The sequence below is a fragment of the Symsagittifera roscoffensis genome, chromosome 1 (genome assembly GCF_963678635.1).
Source record: "Symsagittifera roscoffensis chromosome 1, txSymRosc1.1, whole genome shotgun sequence".
Lineage (NCBI taxonomy): Eukaryota > Metazoa > Xenacoelomorpha > Acoela > Convolutidae > Symsagittifera > Symsagittifera roscoffensis.
The window spans coordinates 65,362,056-65,385,481 of record NC_087062.1 but is presented as its reverse complement, the minus strand read 5'-3'; the positions used below and the strand labels follow the sequence as shown (position 1 = coordinate 65,385,481).

Here is a 23,426-nt window from a genome sequence, read left to right as displayed (position 1 = left end):
GAAAAAATAACCTAGAAAATAGAAGGAAATAAAACAAAATCATACGTGGTAATATTACAAGAGCAGCAAAACATCAAAACGGATTTCGGTTACAAAAAATGCTTGAATCAGAAGAAAAAGCCCTATTCTCGAAAGTAAGCCGACAGAGATAAGCAGAAAACGATGCTCCAACTATAATTTTCCAATCAAATAAAAAGACAACAGAAAAAAATCGGCTCCCGACTGGGCCAAATGTGCAAAAACAGTCATCGAAATCGTAATGCACGTGATTTTTCGTAATGCACCTGATTTTTCGTAATGCACACTACCCTTGACAATTGCACGGGTAAACATATAAAATCTATTTCTTCACTGATGATTACCATTGATTTAACCAGTAATTTTTTCCCTTCTCACCCATTTAGGTTAGATAGCGTTTGTGGTCAAAATTAAAATTGCTGATTTGACAACGTTAGCTCAATAAACAATTTTTTGAGAAACTTATTTAATTCAAGGTAATTCTCGCCACTTTCTGGCCACGAGATCCTCTACTATTGGGTTGATATCCACAAGTTGTATTGAAGAAGCAGAAGCTGAATGTGTGCCTGACCGGTCTTTAATTGTTGTATGTCCGATGAGTTTCAAAGAACAGAAGAGCGAGTTCGTCTGCCTGTGAAGTGTCTCATGCCGCAACAGCTCCTCGGTATCCAGGAACATCCGACTGCAGACGAAGCACTTGAACTCTGCGTCATAGTTGTGCTCTAATCTGTGTCTCGCCAAGTCGCTGTTGTCTCCGAAACCTAGTCCACAGAACTCACAAGCAAATCTCTTGTCCTTGAAATGTAGTTGTTGGTGGAACTTCATGGCAGACCGAGATCCGAACTTCTTGTGGCAAATATCACAGCGCGAGAACTTTGGCACTGTTTGAATCGTTTTTCGAGATGTTTCTATGGATTGTTTAGATGCTTGCAAGTCACGGGATGCCTTGAACTGAGAACAGTTATTCTTAAGATGTTCGACAACTTTCTTACTATTTGCAAATACTTTGAAGCAGTAGTCACAAGAGATCCTATATTGAGTTTCGTTCACTCGGATTCCATGGAGAGGAAGATGGGACTTCAAAGCGTGTTTACTGCTGAAAGAGGCGTTACAATGGATACAGAGGTATGGGTCGTCTTCAGGGTGAGTTTTTCTATGTTTGCTGAACTCTTTGTAGTCCTGCAAAAGAAAACAGCAACCGATTTTATTGCAGCGATACCTGATTAATTTTTGTTTCGCACTTTTGCTCTTCTTTCTTTGTTGAGGTATAAGCGCTAACTCTTAATAATCACAAAAAATTAAGTTTAGACACATGGGCGAAGCGGAGTTTCGTAACACGTGCGGTAAAACGCAAGCATAACATAGCATAGTGGCTAATAGAAAACGAGAAGTAAATCACGTAGTCAAAAAAAAACGAAGTGTGTTGGTTGTCTTGAATTACGTTCAATTTACTGAAAAACTGTCATAAAACACAATCACCAGCGTTAAATATGCAATTAGTATCGCTTCCCGAGCGCTTACTAAGACGAAAATACTTGGTCAGACAAGCGTTCAAGACAAAAAAGCCATCCAAAAAAATTTGACCGAAAAAATTTAAAGCTATTAAATTTGAAAACTTTATAACCATCCTTCATGAAACATAAAAAAAACAAAAAAAGTTATCTTTCTGCTTTCAAACTACACAAAATAAGGTGATTTAGTTGGCATAACATAAGCTAAGCTTGTATAAAGTTCAATAAAAAAGAGTAGAATAAAGCCTGGAATAGGTCTCGGATTCCATCTGTGACCTACTGCGACCTAGAGAACATGAGTCTCACGCAGTAAACACTCAGCCACGCACGCTTAATATATCACAAACACTAGCCACAAATAAAGCTATGAAATTTCCAATGCTAGATCGTGATTATATTAAAATTGCCACCAAATAAGTGAAAACTTTCCTTTTAGAATAAACACTTTGATTTGCGAGTTAGTTAGAAGAAGGTTCGTACTAACACACTACGCTGATTGCTACAGTAAAAAGTAGAATTGGTAATAATAATTTTATTTTCAAGCCAGAAACGTATAAGCATACTATCTACGAAATTGTGCATTTACCATTTAGTTCGTTTTTGGATAATACCAAAAAGCATCAGCCTGTCGTGTGGTATCTTAAGCCGACAAACGATAGTCTGACTACTCAAAAATTTTCAAAATAAATTTCAAATTAAGACGTATCAAAAAAATCCAAAGTCAAGCCCAAATTCATATCACAGACCTAAAGATTAAGCTTACAAATTAAGCAGACAAACGATAGTCCGAACACTTAATTTTCAAGACAAAAATTCAAAATCATAAGTACCAAAAAAACACAGTCAAGCCGGAATTCATATCACAGATCTAAGGACCCCAAGGCAACCCCGTTACCGCTATACCCAGTGAGAATGGCCTCGAAAGTATTGAGGCTCCATAATAAAGTGCCTACAGGAAAAATTCAGTTGAGGCTCCATAAAAAAGTGCCTACAGGAAAAATTCAAGTTCCTGGTTACAAGACACTGGCTCTTGTAAGCGTAAAAAATCATTTTACCAATATTTTGCCCATAATCATAACTGCTGTTTGAAGAAAGTCCAAAATGCTTACATGAAATAGTTCATCGCAGAACTTGCACTGATACTCCTGAATTTCATCTTTGTGGAGCATGGTCATGTGAGCATTGAGACGCTTCTCAGTAAAAAACCTTTTGTCACAGAACTTGCAAGTGAACAGCATGGACTCAGGGTGGGTTCTCATGTGTTGAACATACGCAGTGAAAGCCCGGAATGACTCCAGGCATATTTCACATTTATACTGCGGGTTCAACTCATCATAGTGACTAGATTGTATGTGTTCGTTCAAAGCTAGAACATCGGAAAACTTATCTTTGCAGAAATTGCATCGTATGCTTAAGACGTCGGAAACCTTTGATGAATTATCATCCTCAAACACCAACTTTTCGGATGATATGAGATCTTCTTTTTTGATCGCACCAGTTTGATTCGAATCAAGCACCTCGTCTTCTATAATCATAGAAGTCGGTTCACTTGACTGATACGTTTCAATGACGTAAGGAGTCATAGGTGTTAATACTGAGCTTTCTTCATTAAGAATCACAGTTTCTTCGTGTGGATGTCTCTCTTTAGGAACCAACCGATAACTTTCCCCTTCAGCCCCTACAGTCTTATGTATGATCTGGTGTCTGAGCAACATGCCTCTGTCTGGGAATATCTTGCAGCACGCCACACACAAATGTCTCCACTCTGGTCCATGCACTTTAGTCATGTGTTGCTTTTTAGAGTTCAAAGATGAAAACCTTTGGTTGCACATTTCACAATAAAGTTTCCACTTCTGCTTGTCACTTTCAGGGGATATTTGAAGTCCCATCATTTCATTTGCCTCACTGTGTGAGTTTTCATGACCTTTCAATGCAGGCTGTGTAGCGAACTTCTTTTTACAGAATCTGCACACGAAAGGTTTGTCTTTATGCACCCTGCCTATATGTTGATTTAGTAAAGCTCTCTGCTTGAAACGTAATGTACACTCAGGGCAAGGATGCATGTTGTCATCACAAGAGTGCAACATTAGCTCATCAAAACTTTTATATTGCGCGTCACAAACATCGCATTTGAGGCGACTTTTCTCATGCGTTTCCCAATGGGAATCAAATCTTGATTTTCTGTAAAATTTTTTCCCGCAAATTTCACAGTCAAAAGATACTAACTTCTTCTCTGTAACAGGCAGATCAATGTCATTATCATTGTGAACAAGCTTTATGTGAGTTTGAAGTAAAGATTTGGTCAAAAAGGTGTCAGTACATCCTTTGCACGAAAATGGATCTTCTTTGTGAACTTTGACTCTGTGAGCGTTTAGCAATTTTCGGTCCTTGAATAATTTCCCGCAGTCACTGCACTTAACCGAAGCATGCGTTTTCATGTGCTCATTAAAATTAGCTTGTTTTGAGAACAATTTCTTGCATATCGAACATTTATAGTTCAACCTTTTAGCTCCTTTCACTTGTTTTTGGGCGTCTTTCGTAGTAAATTTAACAGCAGGGAACCTTTGCTGCTTCTGGTGATTCGAGTTTTTATGCTTCTCCAAAGCTGCCAGGCGTGAAAATCCTCTGCTGCAAATTCCGCACGTATACTCCTTGCCATCAACTCCAACTGCTAGACTTGGTGATTCATTCAGAGCAGGTGCTTTATTTTCTTTGTCCACAGAAACTTCATCGCTTGGGACTATATATTTTGTGGCATTACTTTTCTTGGTGTCGACTTTGCGCTGAGACTTCGAGCTAACTTGATCAATTTTCCTTTTTCTGCTGCCTGCACTTTCAGCAGCAGCTTTGTTTTTTGGAAACTTAGGCGACACTGCGTTCAGCTTGACCGGCATGACGAAGTCTTGGTCCATAAATTTTGTTGGCTTTTTGATAGCTCTGCCGCTCCTTGCTTCAATGACGGGGACTACTATGTCTAGATTTTCGGCAGCACTAGCGACCGGTTGAACTACTGTCGGCTCACAAATTACTTCTGTAGATTTTTTGGACATTTGTGTTGGGAGTGATTTATAACTCGGAAAATTGGATCTTTGCTTACTGGTTTCACGAACTGCAGTTTTGCGTTTCAGAGGTGCTTTCAAGGGACTTCGGCTGGAACTTTTTCTAGACAAGCTCGCTCTCATTACTTTTTTCGCTGCTTGGACAGCTAGCGTTTGCTTGGTAGTTCTCTCAGATTTTTCATCTGCCTTTGATTCACGCGTTTTCTTAATTACATCGGATGCTATATGCAGTTCCTTTTCACTATTTTGAGGTGTCTCCAATTTTCGCTTCTTATCAATTGAAACATTTTCAACCGAAACATCTCGTTTTACTCTCTTTCGAACGTTTCTTTTTGAACCTGCATCTTCATTGGACTTAATTTGCGGCAACTTCTCGTTAGCATTTTCTGTTTTCGTTTCATTTTGTTTATTTCTAAACTCAGTCTCAATTTTCTCTATAATTGGCCACAATTTATGGGGGACCTCAATTCTTTCCATGCTTAAGCTTACTGCAGTTTTTCGGAACATTTCCTTTATGCTTTTAAAACCAAACTGAAGCGCTGCGTTGAAATCCGGCTCTTTCTTTTCTGCTGATTTGGACGGAGCGCCTCGACTCCTTGTTTCTGGTTCGGAGTGTTTATCAATTTTACCAATACTCTTAGTCCTTCTTACAGTTGCTTTGAGTTTCGTTTTGGCGTCAGGGGATTTCACAGATGGTCTTATAGCACTAGGGTTGTCGATTTTTGTTCTATTTTTGGAATCTTTAGATGACGATTTGTTTGCATTTTTTCGCCTGGCGATTTGCAAAAATTTACTGGCTATAAAAACTGATTTTTTAGGTTTTCCTTTCTTAAATTTTAGCTTACTGATTTGTATTGTAGCTTTAGATTCATTGTTTTTCGCGATTTTGAAGTTAGATTTTTCCTCTTTCTCTTCTGACTGTTCTTGTTTCTTCTGCGTCGGGTGCGCTAAGTTTATGTGGTTTTCTAGGGCACTTTCTCGTCCGAATTCTCTGTTGCATACAGTACATTTGTACTGCTTGCTCGATGCGCTCATTTTAACCCTGAAAAAAGTATGTACATTATTTCATCTAAAGTTTTCGTATTTTCAAATGATAAATTCACTTCAAAGGTTGTTCAGCCACATTTAACCAGTTCTCGAGCACTCAAATTTAGCTTGCGATTTCTGGGAATTGGGTGGCATTGAGGTTTAAAATTTTTATGATACAATTTCTCAAAACTTCAGCAGGAATATAGCGGTATAAATTGTTTGGCAAAATTCCAACCCAAATGCCACCATTTAGAAAAACTAGCGCAGAACTTGCACCTACGGTGCTTCAAACAGATCGTTTAAGGTAAAAAAGAGCTTCCGAAAACATGTACCAAAACAGCGAAATTTAATACAACCGTGAAGATTAACTGTAAAGATAAACGCCATATCTCGGAAACCAATCTGATATGAGCAGAATAAAAAAGAGGACAGATTTGCTTCCCTATATTGTACCCTGACAGTATCCCACCATAGGGTTGACAATTTCTATTACTTCTTTTTAAATCTACGTTTTTTTTTTGAAAAAATATTGAAAAAAATCATGAGAAACGCCATAACTCGGAAACAAAAAAGACTTGGGCAGTAAAAGTTAGAGGCCTAAATAGACCCTGACAGAACCGACCTTCAGTGTTCAGAATTTTAAGATCAGTTAGTTTAAGTTAAATTCAAGTAATTTAAAAATGAAAATGAAAAACCATAAAATCGCCAGCTCATGGAAGCCACAAAGATAAGGGCCGTCAATTTTAGAGAGCAAAGTTGCAACACCGAACTGTGCGTGATAAAACTTCGCCTTAGGTTTGACAACTTCAAGTAGCTTGAATTTTTGTTAATTTTGAAATAAAATGAAAAATCATAAAAACGCCATAACTCGAAAACCAAAACGACTCGAGCAGTCATACTTAGACGCCAGATTTGAAACTTCTGAGTGTACCCTGACAGCAGCCCACTATAGGGTTGAGAACTTCAAGTTCGGTTAGTTTATGTTATACCTATGTTTTTTTAATTATAAAAAAACGCCATATCTCCAAAACCAAAAGGATTTGAGCAAGGATTTGAGCAATCAAATTTGGACACCAGATTTGCAACCTATGAATGTAATCTGACAGCACCCCACTATGGGGCTGATAATTTATAATTTAGTTAAATAAATTGTGAAACAAGTTTTACCGAATATAGGAATATAGCGAATACAGGAAAAATGTTGAGTTAAAGCATTCGCGCTCCAACAGATTTTGAAACGTCGACTCGAGGAAACATTTCAACCATTTCAATGTTTTGGCCTTGTAACAAACCAACATAGGTACTTCTTAAACATGTGCCAAGTAAAAATTCTAAAGCATTGCAATATACGATATAGCTTAAAAGTGCAAAAAACCTCTCAATGATTATGCAACAAATCATATGTTCAAAAACCTTAAACATGTCAATTTAGGGACTTCTTAAACATGAGTCAAAAGGAAAGGCCAATTATATAACGTATAGATAGATAAAAATCCAAACTACATACTAGTCCAGTTTCAACTTATTTTAGGGTTCAAAATTTGTCAATCAAATTAGACCGCTGTAATTTTGATGAATTTTTAAGATTTGTAGTATAGGCGCAAGAACTTTTAAAGCTCAAAACTTGCAGTAAAAATACCTATGCTATGTGACTTGTTTTTCAATCTAACTCCTGTAGCCAAGCGAAATTAAAACAAAATTAAACTTCATTTAACTTTATTTGATAGAAAAAATAACCAAAACAAAATATTTGCTAGCTAACCAATTTATAGACAGTGAGGTTTCCTTTCCCTTCACGTAACAAAACATATTTGTAGAATTCGTAAAATTTCATTTCCATGTAGAGCTTAAATGAAATTTGTCTTCCTTAATCTTCCAAAAACGTCTAATTGCATCTTCAGCTCGTGGATCCATATCTACAAGCGGAGCTTTACATTTACCCAGATATTCCAAGGCAGTTTTTCTGTATTTCAAAACCGTTTCGAAAGATTTGAAAAGTTGTTGGTCGCGCCGTTCAAAGCAACTTCTTTCATGAACTTTCGAATGCTGATAACTATAAAGAAGGGCTTTGCACAGAATGCATTTTGTGGTCGGCTTTGAAAAATATTTGCACCTATGGGAGCTCATTTCAATGACTTTTGTGAACGTTTCGCCGCAAAAACTGCATGTTCTATTTTGTTTACGTGCTCTACCTTTAGCGGTTGTCAAAAAAACTGTAGCCTCGGTCGTCTGCGGTTTCTTCTTTTCCGAAGGTGGTTTAGCTTTTTTCTGCTGTCGTCTACGTGGTGGCGATGGCTTTTCCAGGAAAGAACACTTGAGTTGATGCTGACTTTCAAAATATTTTTCAGTGAAAAGATTCGCGCAGCCAGGGCACTTGAGAAAACCTTGTGGAACAACAGTTGGACTATTTTGCGGCACACCTGAGTCACTTTGAAGGCAAATAGGTTCCTGAGAAGTGCCATTTTTCATGACATGTGGTTGATTGGACATTGGTTCCTCATAACAGTTGTGCTCTGTCAACATTAGAATATTGTCAAATTTCGCACCGCATTCACTGCAATCAAATTTGAGTGGGTTTTTAGAAGCTACCGCTGTATTTATTCCAGCCCACGCTGATTCAGCGACATACTCATCTTCACTTGTGTCCAACTCATTTCCTAGAACATCAAGTATTGTTGAGTTCGTAAATTGTTCAAATTCACCATGTTCGCTTAAGTTTTCGATGTCAATAGGGGCATCTTCAACATTAGAGTTAATCAAGAGCTCCAAATTCGTTTGTAGTGGAATGTTGCAATCAGAAATATTCTGGTAAGCAGGCACATCTGTAACAGGAATCTCACGATATACAGTATTTTGCGAGGGGTGATTATAACTCAAATTTTGATTCTGCTGATAACTATTTGGAAACTCGAGGAAAGTGACAGGTTGCGATGAGTACATACCAACCCCATCTGACTGGGGTGTTACATGTTCATATTCCACTGGTCTTGGGCAAATTTTTGGGGGTGATATGGTCTTGGCTGGAACAGCGCTTGGCTGAAGGTAGAGCTTGTAAGTGTTCCCTGAAATGAGTGTAACTTGGCATGGAATCTGGCCCACTGATATTGATTCCATGGTAACAATGACATTCAATCTGAAAAAGATTCATATCGTTATTTTGGGTCACATTTCCCCAATTTTCAATTTCTTTCATTGTAATAGTTGTATATTTAGGTTTAGATAGTACTAAAGGATCAACAAGACTGCTCGTATCAGGGCGAAGCCCTGAATGTTCCGACTGCCTTTTAAGATTTATGGAGCAGTAATAACATTTAAAAATTAAATAAAATAAAACAAAATGAAAAAAAAAAATTTCTAAAATTTGAAATTTGAAAATTTTTGTGGAAATCATCCCCCCACACGCCATATAAAGAACAAAAGGATAGATTTCGCTCCTTGTAACAAATCAATTATGGCAAATAAGCTTCTTTCAACCAATTTGGAACGATATTAAGACGGATAAACTCTCCGCTGACGCGTTAATAGCGCTAAATGTATCGCGCGTTAATTTTCCCAAAATGGCTATACTTAAACCCTCATAACTTTACGAAAAATGATCACAGGTGAAATATCTTTTCAAATTTAAGCTCAGGACAACCATATCTTTCGAATGATTTAAGAAAATTCCGTCAAAAATAGCTAGTTAAAAAGTCGAAATTTGTCTGAAGAAAAAAAAACCCCACCCCGAGCACAAATATTCCGTTACTTTCGTATCGAAAGTCGGAACAATAAGGTTTTTGATTAGCTAATTGCTAATTACAATTTAATTTAATTATTTATTACTTACAAAAAACACACTGTTAACAGCGCAAAGAGACAAAAAAAAACAAGTAACAACTACGATAAAATATAAAAACATGCAACCTAAAGTTTCACTGAATTATGCACAGTAAAAAAATAATTCGTCTATTTACTTCAGCTCCCAAAATACAAAAGATAAGAGAGCTTTCGCAGAGTCATAGCTCAGAAATCTAAACATAATGAACCCGATGATTTCAAATGGTGCTCTTAGAGACTTGAAATATAGCAAAAACTCTCTGTTATAAAAAAAGTCTATTTTCCACCCCCCCCCCCCCCCCACATTTCAATTTCAGTTTTTAAAAACTAACTTTACATTGACATAATGTAATGAAAATTTGCATGGTGAACAAACTAACTATCGCTAACACATTTGTTTTTCATATCTTTCATCGCAAAAGCTTGCATTCAGCCACAATAGCGGAATACAACTGAAAAAAAAATGAATAATTTAAAATTTGGGGAAAGTGGAAAAGAGCCAAAAAAAATACAAACTTCTCAACTGTATCGAATTCAACGATGTTTTTTACTCATTATGCAGTGACAGCATCTGCTCCCGTCTTCTGGCCAAGAAACACTCGGTATGGTAGTCTAACTCCACAATGTTGTCTTCTATTTGCAGCCCCCTCACTTTACATAGAAGAGGGAACTCCCCGTTATGAATCAACTCATGTCTGAACAAACTCCATCTATGATCAAAGATCTCATGGCAGATCAAACATTGGAACGCCTTCTCACCCGCGTGAATTCTTCTCTCATGTTTGATCAGCTGACTTTGGTCTGTAAACTCTTGAGAACATACGAAACATTGCAACGGGATCCCTGAATGAACAACTGTATGGTCGTTCCTCACTTGCGCTTTCGTGAACTTGCGCGTACATATTTGACAATCATACATTTTGTTATTCGTATGCATGTCCAAATGAGACTTCAGAAGTGTTAGTTGATGGAATCTTAGACCACATATCTCACATTGATAAGGCTTCTCGTCATAATGAGTTCTCCGATGTCTCGTAAGGTACTCAGATTTCTCAAACTTTTGAGTACATACAGAACATGTCAGACTTTGGATTTTATTCTTGCCTCCACTATGCATTGTCTTCGAATGCGACTTCAATTGCTCGACACTGACAAATGTCTCATTGCACTGTTTGCACTGAAAAGGTTTCTCTCCGGTATGAATTCGCTCGTGGTCTTCTACTTTTTTTCTAGATGAGTAGCTTTTAGGACAGTACTTACAGAAGATTGGCTCTTTATGTACCAAAGAGAAATGCTTTTTCATTTGGCTTCCACTTTGAAATAACTTCCCGCATAACCTGCACTCGGCTGGCCCTGTGTTTGACGAATGAGACTTCTTCGCACTGTGCAATTTCATCTCTTTGTGTTTTGATTTGCAATGTTGAGTCAGATCTGAGATCTTGTTGAACTTTTCGCCACATGCGCGGCAAGGATACTCTTCCTCGATTGCATGTTCTTTCTCGTGCGCCTTTTTGTCTTTCCTTGTAAAGGTGACTTTGCCGCAAATTTTGCACTGGTACTCCTGATGAGATTCCAGATGTTTGTTCATGTTCATTTTGGTGAGGAATCCTCGATCACATTGCTCACATCTGAACGGTGCTTCGTCACTGTGAATCATTTCATGTCTCATTCGCTGGTGCTCCAACATGAACTTTTTGGGACAGGCTGAACACTTGAATGGCCTTTCTCCGGGATGCACTTCCTTTCTGTGCTTCTCCAGTTCTTTCTTATTAGCGTATATCTCCATACATATCTCACACTGATTATTCTTGTGTGATGTCCTTTTATGCAACAACAACTTTGTGGGATTTGAGAATCCTTTCTTGCACATATCGCACTTGAACTTGGAATGCTTGCCTTTCTTTACAAATCCTGCTTTTCCTCCCTTTTGCTTCACAGTCGTCATGGACGGTTCTTCGTCTGAATCCTCTCGAGGTGCCTCAATCAATTTCGTCTTTTTCGGAGTTCGTCGGCTTGATTTTTTACTGCTCTGGTCCACCAACTGACCAATGTGAGTCCAGCTGTGTTTCTGTAACTTGCTCCTTTTCTTGAACTTCTTCAGACAAATTGTACACGTGTAGGGTCTGGGGTCATCCTTGTGGTACTTTTCAATGTGCTTTTCCAACATCACTTTCCTGCCAAAAGACTCGTCGCATTGATCGCAACTGTAGAACTTGCCTCCCCTGGGAGAAGTTCCATCTTCGTCTTCGCGCACCGCTAGCCTGAACATTTTCTCACGCTCCTTCTCGTCTAACACCTGTTTAACAAAACCTGATAAATATACACCTAATTCGAGATTCTGTATCTGGATGAACTTGTGGATCTACTTAATAATCCCCCCTTTCAGCTTTTCTAAAACTGGCATTGCCTTTTTCCTATTCAAACACCCCACTCCTCACCTACGAGATTTTTAGGTCATTTTTCCGTAGTCTATTGTTAAAAAAAATCGACAGGCGGATTATTTAGGCTACAAAAAACATATTTGGCCTTGATACATAACCTTGTTAGACCCCTTGTTACACCAAAACTGATGCTTACACGCGGCCGGGAACAAGAGCCTCGAAATTTATATGACATATCAATTATAATGAAGAAACGCATCTTGTAAGAAACGTCTGACCTCTAAAAAATATTTCAAAATGTGGCTAACTTAAGCTACTTTCATTCATATTTCAAACAAAAATTCGAAACGATTCAACAGCATAAACTTTGAAACTTCATATTTTGCAAGAAAGGGTGCGTGAGATATGCACGCACTTGAGATTCTTAAGGGGGAGCCTGGGTTTTGTAAAAAAAAAAAAGCAACGATTTTTTGTCGACAACGTAAAGTTGCAGCCTCCTTTGTACCTTCGAGCTGCAGCCTCCTTTGTACCAATAATCTCTATCTGATATCGGTGTCAAGCTTATTAGCCCCAGGACAATAGGTCCTATGTCATCTTGCCCTATACTTTATTGCCCATAAGAAATTTGTCCTATGCCAACTTGCCCCACAAGCCAACTTATCCTTTGCCGTTTTGTCCCACAATTAACAATTCTAGTCAATTATTTGATGTTAAAATCGAGTCTTTTTCAGGACCAGCTGAAAACTTAGTTTGCGAAAAGAAAAATTTGAGCCTTAAATATCGTCTGAGCCATAATTTTTTTGTCAACTCACGCTATTGAAAGAAAACAAAACAAGGTAATAATTTTAATTTTTGTCATTGCTTGAACATTTTTTCCGCAAATCTACAACATAATTACGATGAATTAATATGGAAAAAAACGTGGGAAAAATATAAATGAAACAAACTAGCGCTCAAAATTGACGGACGCAATTTTACAAAAAAAAGCAAACAACAAGAACTACTGAATACAGGAAATGCGCGAGATACAGTTCACACAAATGCTGAATGCTCGCGTAGCAGCTGGTGATGAACTGGTACTAACCAAAACGAACACAGTCACAATGTTAGGCCTGGAAAAATTGAGGCGAGTCAGATAATGTATCAAATGAAAACAAGCAGCAACTGTTACCTGTCAATAGCAGTATAATTGCCACTTGCCACAGGAAGCATCTGACGAAATAGCAGTGCAGTTACGCTTGCCAAGCAGAGCAGTAATAAAGAGTACTTTCAACTGCCACAAACAGAACTGAGCTCCATCTGCCTCCATCATTCAAGACGGACATTTTGTAATTCCAGTGGAATATACTGATTTCTGTTTAATCGACAGCGCAATTATGGATCCCGAACAAATTTTAATTTTAATTCTCAAGCCCTAAAAACTCACAATTGTCTCTGGCCTTGCAATGGTTAAGTCAAAAATTGCCCGATGCAATTTCACCAGCTTTATGCTACTAAAGCATAAAATAATCAAATTGGCGTTTTTTAACGATCTTTCATTTAGGCTCTACTTCTCAATAAAACTGAACAGACGCATGAGAAGTTCAAGTTCCTAAAAGCTACATATACTGTCTCTGACAAGTTGCAGCCATCAAGGATTCCTGAACAAGCAGCAGACAATGCTTTCACAAATGCATTCTTCAATCAAAGGCTGTTACTTTCACCTCTGCCAAGCATTTTTTTCGCTAAATCAGCAAGCTGGGTTCGAAGAAAATTTACGAAAACAATTGTGAACTAAACTCGGCTCTCCGTTTAATACTCGCCTTAAGTCTTGTTACAACTGGCTTAGTCGAACAATCGTTAAGGAGCATTATTGAGGGAACCGAGCATGTGGTTGACCGATTGGATCTCGAGCAATGCGTCGCAGACTAAATCGACGATAGTGCGACAAACTTCCAGAGGAGCTACATAAACGGGGAAACAATAGGATGAAAAATAAAACAGCCCTTTTTCCTATAGGTCTCTGGAACTATTCCTGACAAGCAGCGGAAGGTTTGATCCGAACGACAGCCGCCGTTGAAGGCTGTCATCTCCGAGTGATCGCGTTATTGCAAGGAAGTCACCCGAGCCTCTACAACTTTCTCAAAATGATTCAAATGGACTCGACGAATCAGAAGTTTAATTGAAGGCTATGAGGGGACGCAGAACCAGGGTCGGAAGAAGTATCGCGATATCCATGCAGAAATCCAAAACATTTTTAGTAGTTTCCTTAACAAGGACATGAAGTCGATTATTTGTTTGCAAAAATTTCGTAAAAATTAAAGTAAGTATTAAAGGCATAATTTTATTCAAATTGTCGGCATTTTGCTGCTTTTCAAATTGATTTTACAACAATCATCACTTTTCTAACTTTTAGCAGCCGTCAAGAGCCCATATTTTGGGAGGTGGAAGAGACCAAAAACTTCCATAATTTTGCTCCTGCCCTCATCTCGATACTGATTTAGATTTAGCAACGCAGTGATAGAACATTTGATTTAGCAACGCAGTGATAGAACATTAGTCGTTATAGAAAAAAAACAGGCAAGGAAAAAACGTTATTATTGCAGAACACATTTGAAAACATCCGTTTTGTTTCATTGCCTAAATTTATGCTTGCCATTCACAAAAACAAACTGAAGGCATCCTCTTTTCAGTTTCATGATAAAAACTTTGACTTTTTGACTAAGAGTGTAGTGCACCAAGCTCTATGCTAAGTGAGCCTACAAAATCAGCAATCTTTTTTTCAGATATAGCTAAACCGACATGAAAATTGCGCAAAAGTTAGCGGCTTTCATTTAGTTCACGGATGCTCTAAACTCATTTTGATTTAGCACATTTTAGATTTAGTTTTAATGATTCGGCGTTTTGTTTCAAGCTTGTTCAGCAAAAATATCTTTCCTATTTATGGCGACACTATAATCTACGAGGATATGAAAGAACTTGAGCAAGTTTTAAGTATTCACACGGAGGCGAAGCTTCGCTTCGCAAACAACCGAAAACACGACAAAAAGCAGCTCTAGACAGTGCAATGAGAAATAAAAAGAAATAAGTCTCGAATTAATAAAAGTTCGGCTAGGTCAAGGATTCGATCTGCGCCCTACTGCAATCGAGAGATTATGAGTCTCACGCAATAACCGCACAGCCACGCACTCTTAACTACCGACAAACAAATACTAGTCACGAATAAAGCAGCTACATATGCTATTCGCCAAAAGTGGCACCAAATACCAAGTAAAATTTGCAAGTAATAATTTGGAACATAACAAACTGAAGGCATCCACACTAACTTTGCATGTAACAAATCGGAAAGCATAAAGCCAAATTATGTATAAATTCTGCATTTCAAAAAAGAGTTAAAAAAGAGAGTCAAAAAGATAAATTGAGTTAAAAATTTTTGAAATCGAGTTTTTATTATTGTTGCCTTGTTTGAAACAAATAGCTTTTTTCGGTTCATTTGATGAAATAAAAATGCATCAACTGTTTTAAGTGTTTACTATTCGAATGTCAAGGCACATATTATCAAAAAGCTGTAAAATTGCCTTAAAAGTGGCACCAATATTTGCGACTTATGTTAGAAAAAAGTTCTTAGTAATACAATTAGCTGACGGTAGTGTAATTATCAGGGACAAGATGACAAAGGACAAGTTGTCTTGTGGGGAAAATTAAAGTAGGACAAGATGGGCTGGGACAAGTTGACATGGGACAAATTTACATGTTACACTGGTATCACGTATACCAAATTACCGGTTTGTAGTCATCGTCCATGGTCTGATGATGTCGTCCCAGTGTTGTGTCAATGGTCAAATCATCATCAGTCCTCTCTCCCAGAATCACCTCCTCCTCGTCCATGACGTCATCGTGCATCACCACCATAGTGTCCTGTCCTATCTCCAAGTTAGACTCGTCCACTATCACCTATAAGAACACATTTCCAACTTGTAGATTTTTCGCGGTTAAGCTACGGATTTTTTTATTCCGTTAAACTTTATTGGGCATTCACAAACTTTATATCTGGCATTCACTCTAGCTTATTATTCCGACTACCAAATAGATCTCACGAAAATTATCCGAGTTTCAAGAAAATCAGATCTGAACGTTTCTCAATGCGAAAGAAGGCTGGCTATTTAAAAGGTCCTTTCAATAGCTTGGCAACTGTTAACCTAAAAACCAAAAAGTAACCACTTGCTTGTCAGCAACGCAGTGATAGAACATTAGTCGTTATAGGAAAAAAAAAAACAGGCAAGGAAAAAACGTTATTATTGCAGAACACATTTGAAAACATCCGTTTTGTTTCGATCATTTAAAAATAGAGGGAACTTAGTACCTTATCAAATTACAGCCTTTTCAGTCGTGATTCGAACAACAATAAAATTTTCGAAAAGATTTTCTCAGTGACAAGAAAAAAATAGTTTAAATTTCTTTATTTTTGAACTAACTTCGAGCGAATAAAGCGAGCAAGCAGGCTTACAATAGCTTACTGTAACCCTGCTTGCCATTCACAATAGCTTTTTTTGCCTGATTCAAGTTTAACGAGTAAAATTAATTTGTTTCTGATTTTTTCTCATTGCCTAAATTTATGTAATTTCCAAAACTTGGCTGATTAAAAAAATTAACATAAATTCGAACAGCCAACATAAACAACTCGTGCAAACAAAAAACTAAAAAACCTAGAGGAAGTAATTAATCAGGCAGTTACTTAATAGACAAAATAAAGCTTGGCGGCAATTTAGCAAAGACATGAAAAGTTGGAGCTATAAACATCTTGAACATACCCCAACAAAGTTTTACTTAAATAAATATTGGTCTACAAACGACGAAATGGGAGAGAACTCGCAGATTTAACACCAACCGAAACCTCTTCAAGCCAAACAACCAATTTATTAAATACCCGTATAGAACGCCAATTTAAACACAGACACTCAAAAACAACTATGTTGCCCACAAATTCCATCTGAACTGCATTTTGTTTAACTAGTTGGAAACCGAAAAAGTCTAAATTCCGATTTGAAACACTTGCTAATTGCACGCATCCAGCAACTAAACCAACTCCAACAAACTGGATCATCAGGTAACATCTTTATTCCACCCACTGCAATATCTAAACATTGCCAATCGATGATTGAAAAAGAGTAATGAACGCAAGTAAACATTAAAAAAACAGTTCTTCTTAAAAAAAATCTCAACTTCCGAATTTCAAAAAAAAATAGATGCCCTTTAAGCTCTTTGAATTTCTAGAACAATTTATGATTGGCTCTTTTTTGATAGCATGAACCCAACTTGAGAAAACTGGATCAATAGGTAAAGTTTTTATTCCGCTGGGAAATCTTAAAAATAAATTCCACTTTCGAAACTAGAAATTATTCACGTTTTTTTTGCGCCATTTCCACGTTCGTATTTGGAGAATGCTATTTACGTCACTTTCAACAAATGAATTTCAATTGAACTCAACAAATGCATTATACCTGAGTGCATCAATATTTTTTACTGACAAAAAAATAAACAGAAAATCTTAAAAATCATGGCCTTTTTTTTAGAAGTAAGTTCTGCACTTTTTTTCGGCCTTTTGCTGCTGGAGAGCAAAATTTGCTATCCAATAAGGGAATCAGACGAAGGCGAGCTTCGCACGGCACAAACTTAGCATTATTGAGCAAGCGACAAAACAAGTCGAAAAAACTACACCTACAAAATTTTATGAGTTTATCTTGTATGATGTTCAATTTGAGGAAAGCATGTCGAGAAGCACAATTAACAGCGTTCACTAACAAGAAAAATTTATCGAGCAGCAACAAAATTGACAAAAACTGGGTAAACGCCAGTTCAACCAAAACACAATTTCTGTGATGAAAAATTCGAAGCGTCGATGCATTCAGTAAAACGGAAAAAACTATATTTACTTTTTTTAAAAGAAATTTTTAAGTGTCCAAAAAGAAAATAAGTCACGATAAAACTATTCGAATTTTAAAAAAACTTCAGGTTTTATCAAACTTTAAAACATTTCTGTCGCTGGAAAACCTGTTAATTTAACTTCTCTTTGGAAGAAGCGAAAAGATGTTCAAGTACGATCGCGCCATTTCGTTTTTAAGTGACGGCGTCATTTGCCATCTTTTTTGCAAATGAAATTGAAGTGAATTTTAATAAACCACTAGCCCAAATTAATTACGAACAAATTTTGCACATATTTGCACAGTGTACAAATATGAAAACCAAAAAAAGACGGTCGACAAAAATTAAAAAAAAAACAAAAAAATTAATCGAAAAAACAAAGAAACTAGAACTTCTCTTAAACCAAAAACGAATCAATACAATAGAATGTAAAAATTAGTATCGGAAAACTTGACTGGTGGGAGAAAAAACCCAAAAACGTCTGAGCAAAAACCCTTTAACCCGAAATAAAAAAAAAAAGAACGATTCGGAAAAAATTTCAAAACTATATAAATTTGTTAAGCTCGCCCCCTCAAAAGAAACTCAGTAAATTTTTTATTTTTATCGCTCAACAAACGATGCAATATGGGGCCATTAAGCCGATGTAGAAAAAATTCCGAAACCAATTAACCCGAAAAAAAACGAAAAGAAAACGACAAAAAAAACGAATGACCTGAAAACTTAAACTATAATTTCTATTAGGATCTTTAAAAAATGTGCGATCTAGATGTGAGCATACAAACTACGTTTTACTTGACACGAATAAAAATAAGATCACTGAGCCGATAAAACACCAGCCAAAATCATTCGGACAGAAAAAAAAACTAAAAAAAAAAAAATATATACAAGTCAAGAAATTACAAACAGCAGAAATAAATCAAAACACTAAGAGCAACTACAATACAAATTAAGCATAGCAAGAAAAAAATCTATGATTTGGGAATTAGGCCGACAAAACATAAGCAGACAATCAATAAGCCGATAATTTTTTTTAAATGGAATATTTCTCGTTCAAAAAGAAGTCGCGGTCAGATTCGAACCCAGGACCTTTGCCGTCCAGGCGTATTCTTTACCATCAGGCTAATTCAAAACGTCAAAACTTGAATTCACTGCGAACCAAGGTACCTTAGGAGTTCAATGAGTCCTGTGGACTAAGTTGTTTACGGGAGAAAAGTCTAGTACCGACTGTAATACCCTTGCTTATCGCAAGGGTAAAAACTTTTTCCTGAACAAAAACAAAAGAACTGCGAGACATCAAAAAGCGTCTGAACCCTAATAATCGAAATTTATTAAGCGAAAACCAGTTAAGCCGAATGAACCTTCTCAGAGCAAAACAAAAAAAAAATCAAAAAGTTTACAAAATCGTCGTGAGAAAATGTAAAAATTACCGATAAATATCAAATTTACTTGACACAGGGTTGAAGCTGCTCTTCGCAGTCACTAGGGAGAAAACGGAAAAACATATCTCTGAACAGCTAAAAACAAATGAAATAAAAAATAAAGTAAAAGAAAGGCTTAAGAAATATAAATTTTTCTATGGGCCCGAATCGAACATCCGATACGGAGGAGATTACGACTCTCTCGTCCCGTATATGCGCTACGGTCACTTGAAAATTCGCCAACCTAGCTACCAAAAAAAGGCTTCAGTTGCGTATAGATTGCCAATGCTATTCTGCATAAGTACCGCCAAATAAAAGTGAAACTATTTGTATGCGCCGAACTCGAACTTCCGACGTTACGAGTCTCATTTTCTAGCATTTGCGCCACAACCCCTTTGATTTGAGTCGAATCTGATCTTTGCTCCACTTGCGATACATCAAAAACATAAACACAGAGGCGATGCTGAGCTTCGCACTACTTTCGATACAAAAATGACTGCGAATGAAATCGATTTAAAAAATCGAAAATTGACTGTGATTTAAATCAAATTAAAAAATATCACAATGAAAAAACCTTCAAAATTGTTTTTGTCATAAAAAAATGTAAAAACTGCAAAATCCCAAAATATTCCGAATAAAACTGACTGCACCACTAGAAATGTTACAAGGAGCTTCCGGAAAGCCAGAAAAAAAAGCCGAACTTTCAAAAAGTTCGTACTGCATGAACTAAGCCTGTAAAAATAAGCAGACAGACAAAAACCGAAAACAGCCAAAAACTTTCAGTTTGCAAAAAAACTGATCGCTCCTGGAATGGAAATCCTGTGCTTTGTCGTCAGGCATGGCGTTAGAGAAAGCTGAACCTTCAGAAAAAACGGGCTACGGGAATTAAGTCGACAAAAATAAGCAAACGGACGATCGTCCAAAAATGCACAAACTTTGCAATAAAAAAAACAGCACCCGACCGATTCGAATCACAAGCTTTAGCCTAAGAACAAGTCTAGTTACCGATTGCAAAATCCTTGGTTATCTTAAAGGTAAAGACATGAACAAAAATATTGAAAAAATCTAACAAAATTGAAGTTTTCGCAAGTCTCTATAGAAGTTCATTTTAGGCAAAATGTCAGACATTTGAATAACAAAATATTATTGGACCAAAACTGACAGAGCGAAAACATGGCCGACAATCTTTGAGCAGACACAAGTTGAGCCGAAAAAACAACGATTTTATACTTCAAGTTTTATAGCCCTCTTGAAATTACAATGAACAACCTTTGCAATTGCATCTACAATCAAAGTTCCTTGCGGCACACGAAACACGTGGCACGCAACAATGCCTACAACGCAATGCCTAATTTCACCCTTTTTTGTGATGCTGATATGAACATAACATCATATGAAGTTAACTTCACATTTTTATGAACATAGCTTCACATTTTTCTTCACTGAGGATAGAAACAAAGGTTTAAAATGCCACTAAAATCATCATAAATTGTCAGTATAAAACAAGGGGCACAGGTAAAACTGAAGTTCCTGTTGGATATTTTTTGATTCTTTCTACCGATGCTGTATGAAAGCGGTATGAAAATTCAAAATTGAGCTTCTTCCAGACAAACTTTAAGGCGTAGCAACTTATAAACGTAAGCTTAACAGAACCTGTTTCCTCAATTAAACCCTCGATTTCAAAGCCAAAACTCAAAATTATGGACCTATAAAATCAAATATTTGATTTTTGGGAGGCTAGCTTTCACATTGGTAAGGGTAGTCTTCGAGAAGATCAAAAAGTTTCAAAAAACGGCCAGAAAATCAACTTTTTTTCTTTTCCAAGGAAAATAACTTTTATAGTGAAAAATAGATATAGTAGTTCTGACTCTATAATCTTAGATTTGGGAGGGTAATTTTCGAAAAGTCATAGCTTCAAAAAATGTTCAAAAAATCAGAAATATGACTTTTCTGCAAACAATTACTTTTTTGCGAAAACAATTGAGAATGCCCGGTAATACAGGGGAGCTTACCACAAGCCGTTCTCTCCATTGAGGCCAAAATCTCAGATTTGATGCTTTCGAGAAAATGCAAAAAGTTTCAAGAAACGGTCCAAAGTCAAATATTTGACTTGTCCAAGGGCCATAACTTTTTGTGGAAAAAAATGGCCTAAGCTTTACAAAACCTGCTCTTTCGATCTAAACAAAAATCTCTGCCAAAGTTTCAAAAAACAGTTAAAACACCAAAGTATGACTTTTCCGAGCACCATAAATTCTTGTGTGAAAAATTTGGGCGTAGCCGATGATTCAGGGAAGCCTCCCATAACCCGTTCCTTCGATTGGACTTAAAATCTCAAATACTGCAGGACAATTTTTGAGAAAATGAAAACATCTAAAAATTTGGGTTAAATATTCTCCCCACTGAGTTTTTCCGAGGCTTTAGATAGTGAGGTATGGTAAAAAAAAAGATACAAGGGGAATATGCCATCACACATGAGAGGTGGTGGAATTTCCTTCCATTGGATTCATTTTTGAAAAAATCAGTAAAGTAGTCTTGAAAAATTAAAATTAAAACAAGGATAGCCGGTTACTGTGAAAGTAGCACAGAATGATCCGACCATAGTCTTAAATTTTTTTTTTTCAATTAGTGTCGTTTTTTTCTGATAACAGAATTTCGACGAAAAAATAGAATTTAGGCAGTTTTGCCATATTAAAACAGGCAAATTGAAAAAACCGCTTTTAGAGAAAAACGAAAAACATGGTAAAATTTTTTTTTTAATTTCGCCAATTTTCTTTTTGAAGTTTTTCAACTTTGTTTCTTAAATTTTTGATCTTTTTGATACCTAATAGGGCGCTAAAAACTCCAGAACAAACTTTATTTGAATAAAACTAAATTCCAAGGCTGATATTAAGCATAAAAAAGCTAACGTAAGCATGCTCACTCGCTCGAAATTAGACGAAAAATCAAAAAACTCAAACCGGTTTTTCTCGACAATGGGAAAGAAATTTGAAATGTCCTTAAGGTCGTTTGAATCACAATTGAAAGGGCTTTAATATGATATATCACTCCACCCAATCCGATGATTATTTGTCGAAGCTGATTTTGCGTGGAAATCAAAACGAAACTAAAACACCCGAATACAAAGTTCCTCCTCATTTTCAATGGTCGGAACAATTAATATCACATCCCATACATTTTCATAAGACTTTTTTACGAACAGGAACCAGTTTCCAGTTTCGATAGTGGGAATTCTGCTGTTCCACATTTTTTGGGGAATCGAGGGCAAATCTTTACACAGAGGCGAAGTTGCACTTCGCATACACAATCAAAAACATGACCGATAACGCTATTGGGAAAATCTGAATGATTAAAAATTTGATTCTACAAAACTTCTTAAGTGCCGCACGCCAATTGTGAGTCTACATAATTGCTAATTGACGCAAGCCAATTATGACGCATTAGCAGTACCAGTCAATTTGAAAAAAAAAATTGAAAACTAACATGCCTCAATTTATAGAGCTGACGCATTTTAGCTAGTTTACGGAAAAGTTCATTAAAACATCCGACCCTGTCCAGGTTCGAACCCTCTTATTTTGTTGCGGGTGTCCTTCCCTACCTCTACGCTACAGATCCATGATACCTTGAAGCTAAGTGCTAAATGTAATATAATAGTCTGTGTTAATATCCTTAGCATTGGCTGTACTTAATAGCTGGTTATTGATCAAAATGAACACTTTCAAAATGAACAAATTTGTCGCAAAAATATTTGCGTCGCAGCAATATTTGCGACGTAGGTTGGAAAAAAAGAGTTGATACTATAACACAAGCTTTGCTGGTGTAATAAACAGAAATTGCCTGAACTGAAACAAGCCTCAAGTAGCTATTGCGCTATCTCAGCCCCACGCGCGAATGGGACCGGTGATTGCCTAATTGATCTCAGGCCTAGATACCCAAGCATCAAGGTACGCTAAAAAATTACTTAAATGCTCGCCAAATAGCGCAATAATCCGTCTGATAGATTTTATTGAACTACCTCTTGTGGCTGTTGCACGACTACTTCACTGTCAGACATCTCCGAGTGTCCGTCAGAGAAGAAGAAGTACTCTTCGTTTTGCGCTGACATCATCGGCTGCGTCTCAACTCCCTCCTCCGCTGTTTCCTCCTCCATGTTGGAAGGGATTGTGGAATACAAAGCGCCCACGATATCCATTGCCTTCTGAAAATTGCCCATTTAAGCTTATCTAATTCAATAGACATTCACTGGGGTGTTGATTGGTCCTAACTTACTTCTGTATTTGAAACCATATTATGCTT

General features: G+C 36.9%; 1 protein-coding gene across 1 annotated transcript; it reads right to left on the bottom strand.

The window, feature by feature from the left end:
• Window positions 1–367: 367 nt before the first annotated feature.
• LOC134839251 (zinc finger protein 91-like) lies at window positions 368–23,324 on the bottom strand. The gene is made up of 7 exons (XM_063854749.1): window positions 23,146–23,324; window positions 15,577–15,747; window positions 9,983–11,729; window positions 8,320–8,439; window positions 7,992–8,274; window positions 2,639–5,630; window positions 368–1,197 (listed from the first exon to the last, which is right to left on the bottom strand). The coding sequence occupies exons 1-7, from the start codon at window positions 23,320–23,322 to the stop codon at window positions 490–492; spliced, it is 6,198 nt and encodes a 2,065-aa protein (XP_063710819.1). The 5' UTR covers window positions 23,323–23,324; the 3' UTR covers window positions 368–489.
• Between the last annotated feature and the right edge of the window lie 102 nt (window positions 23,325–23,426).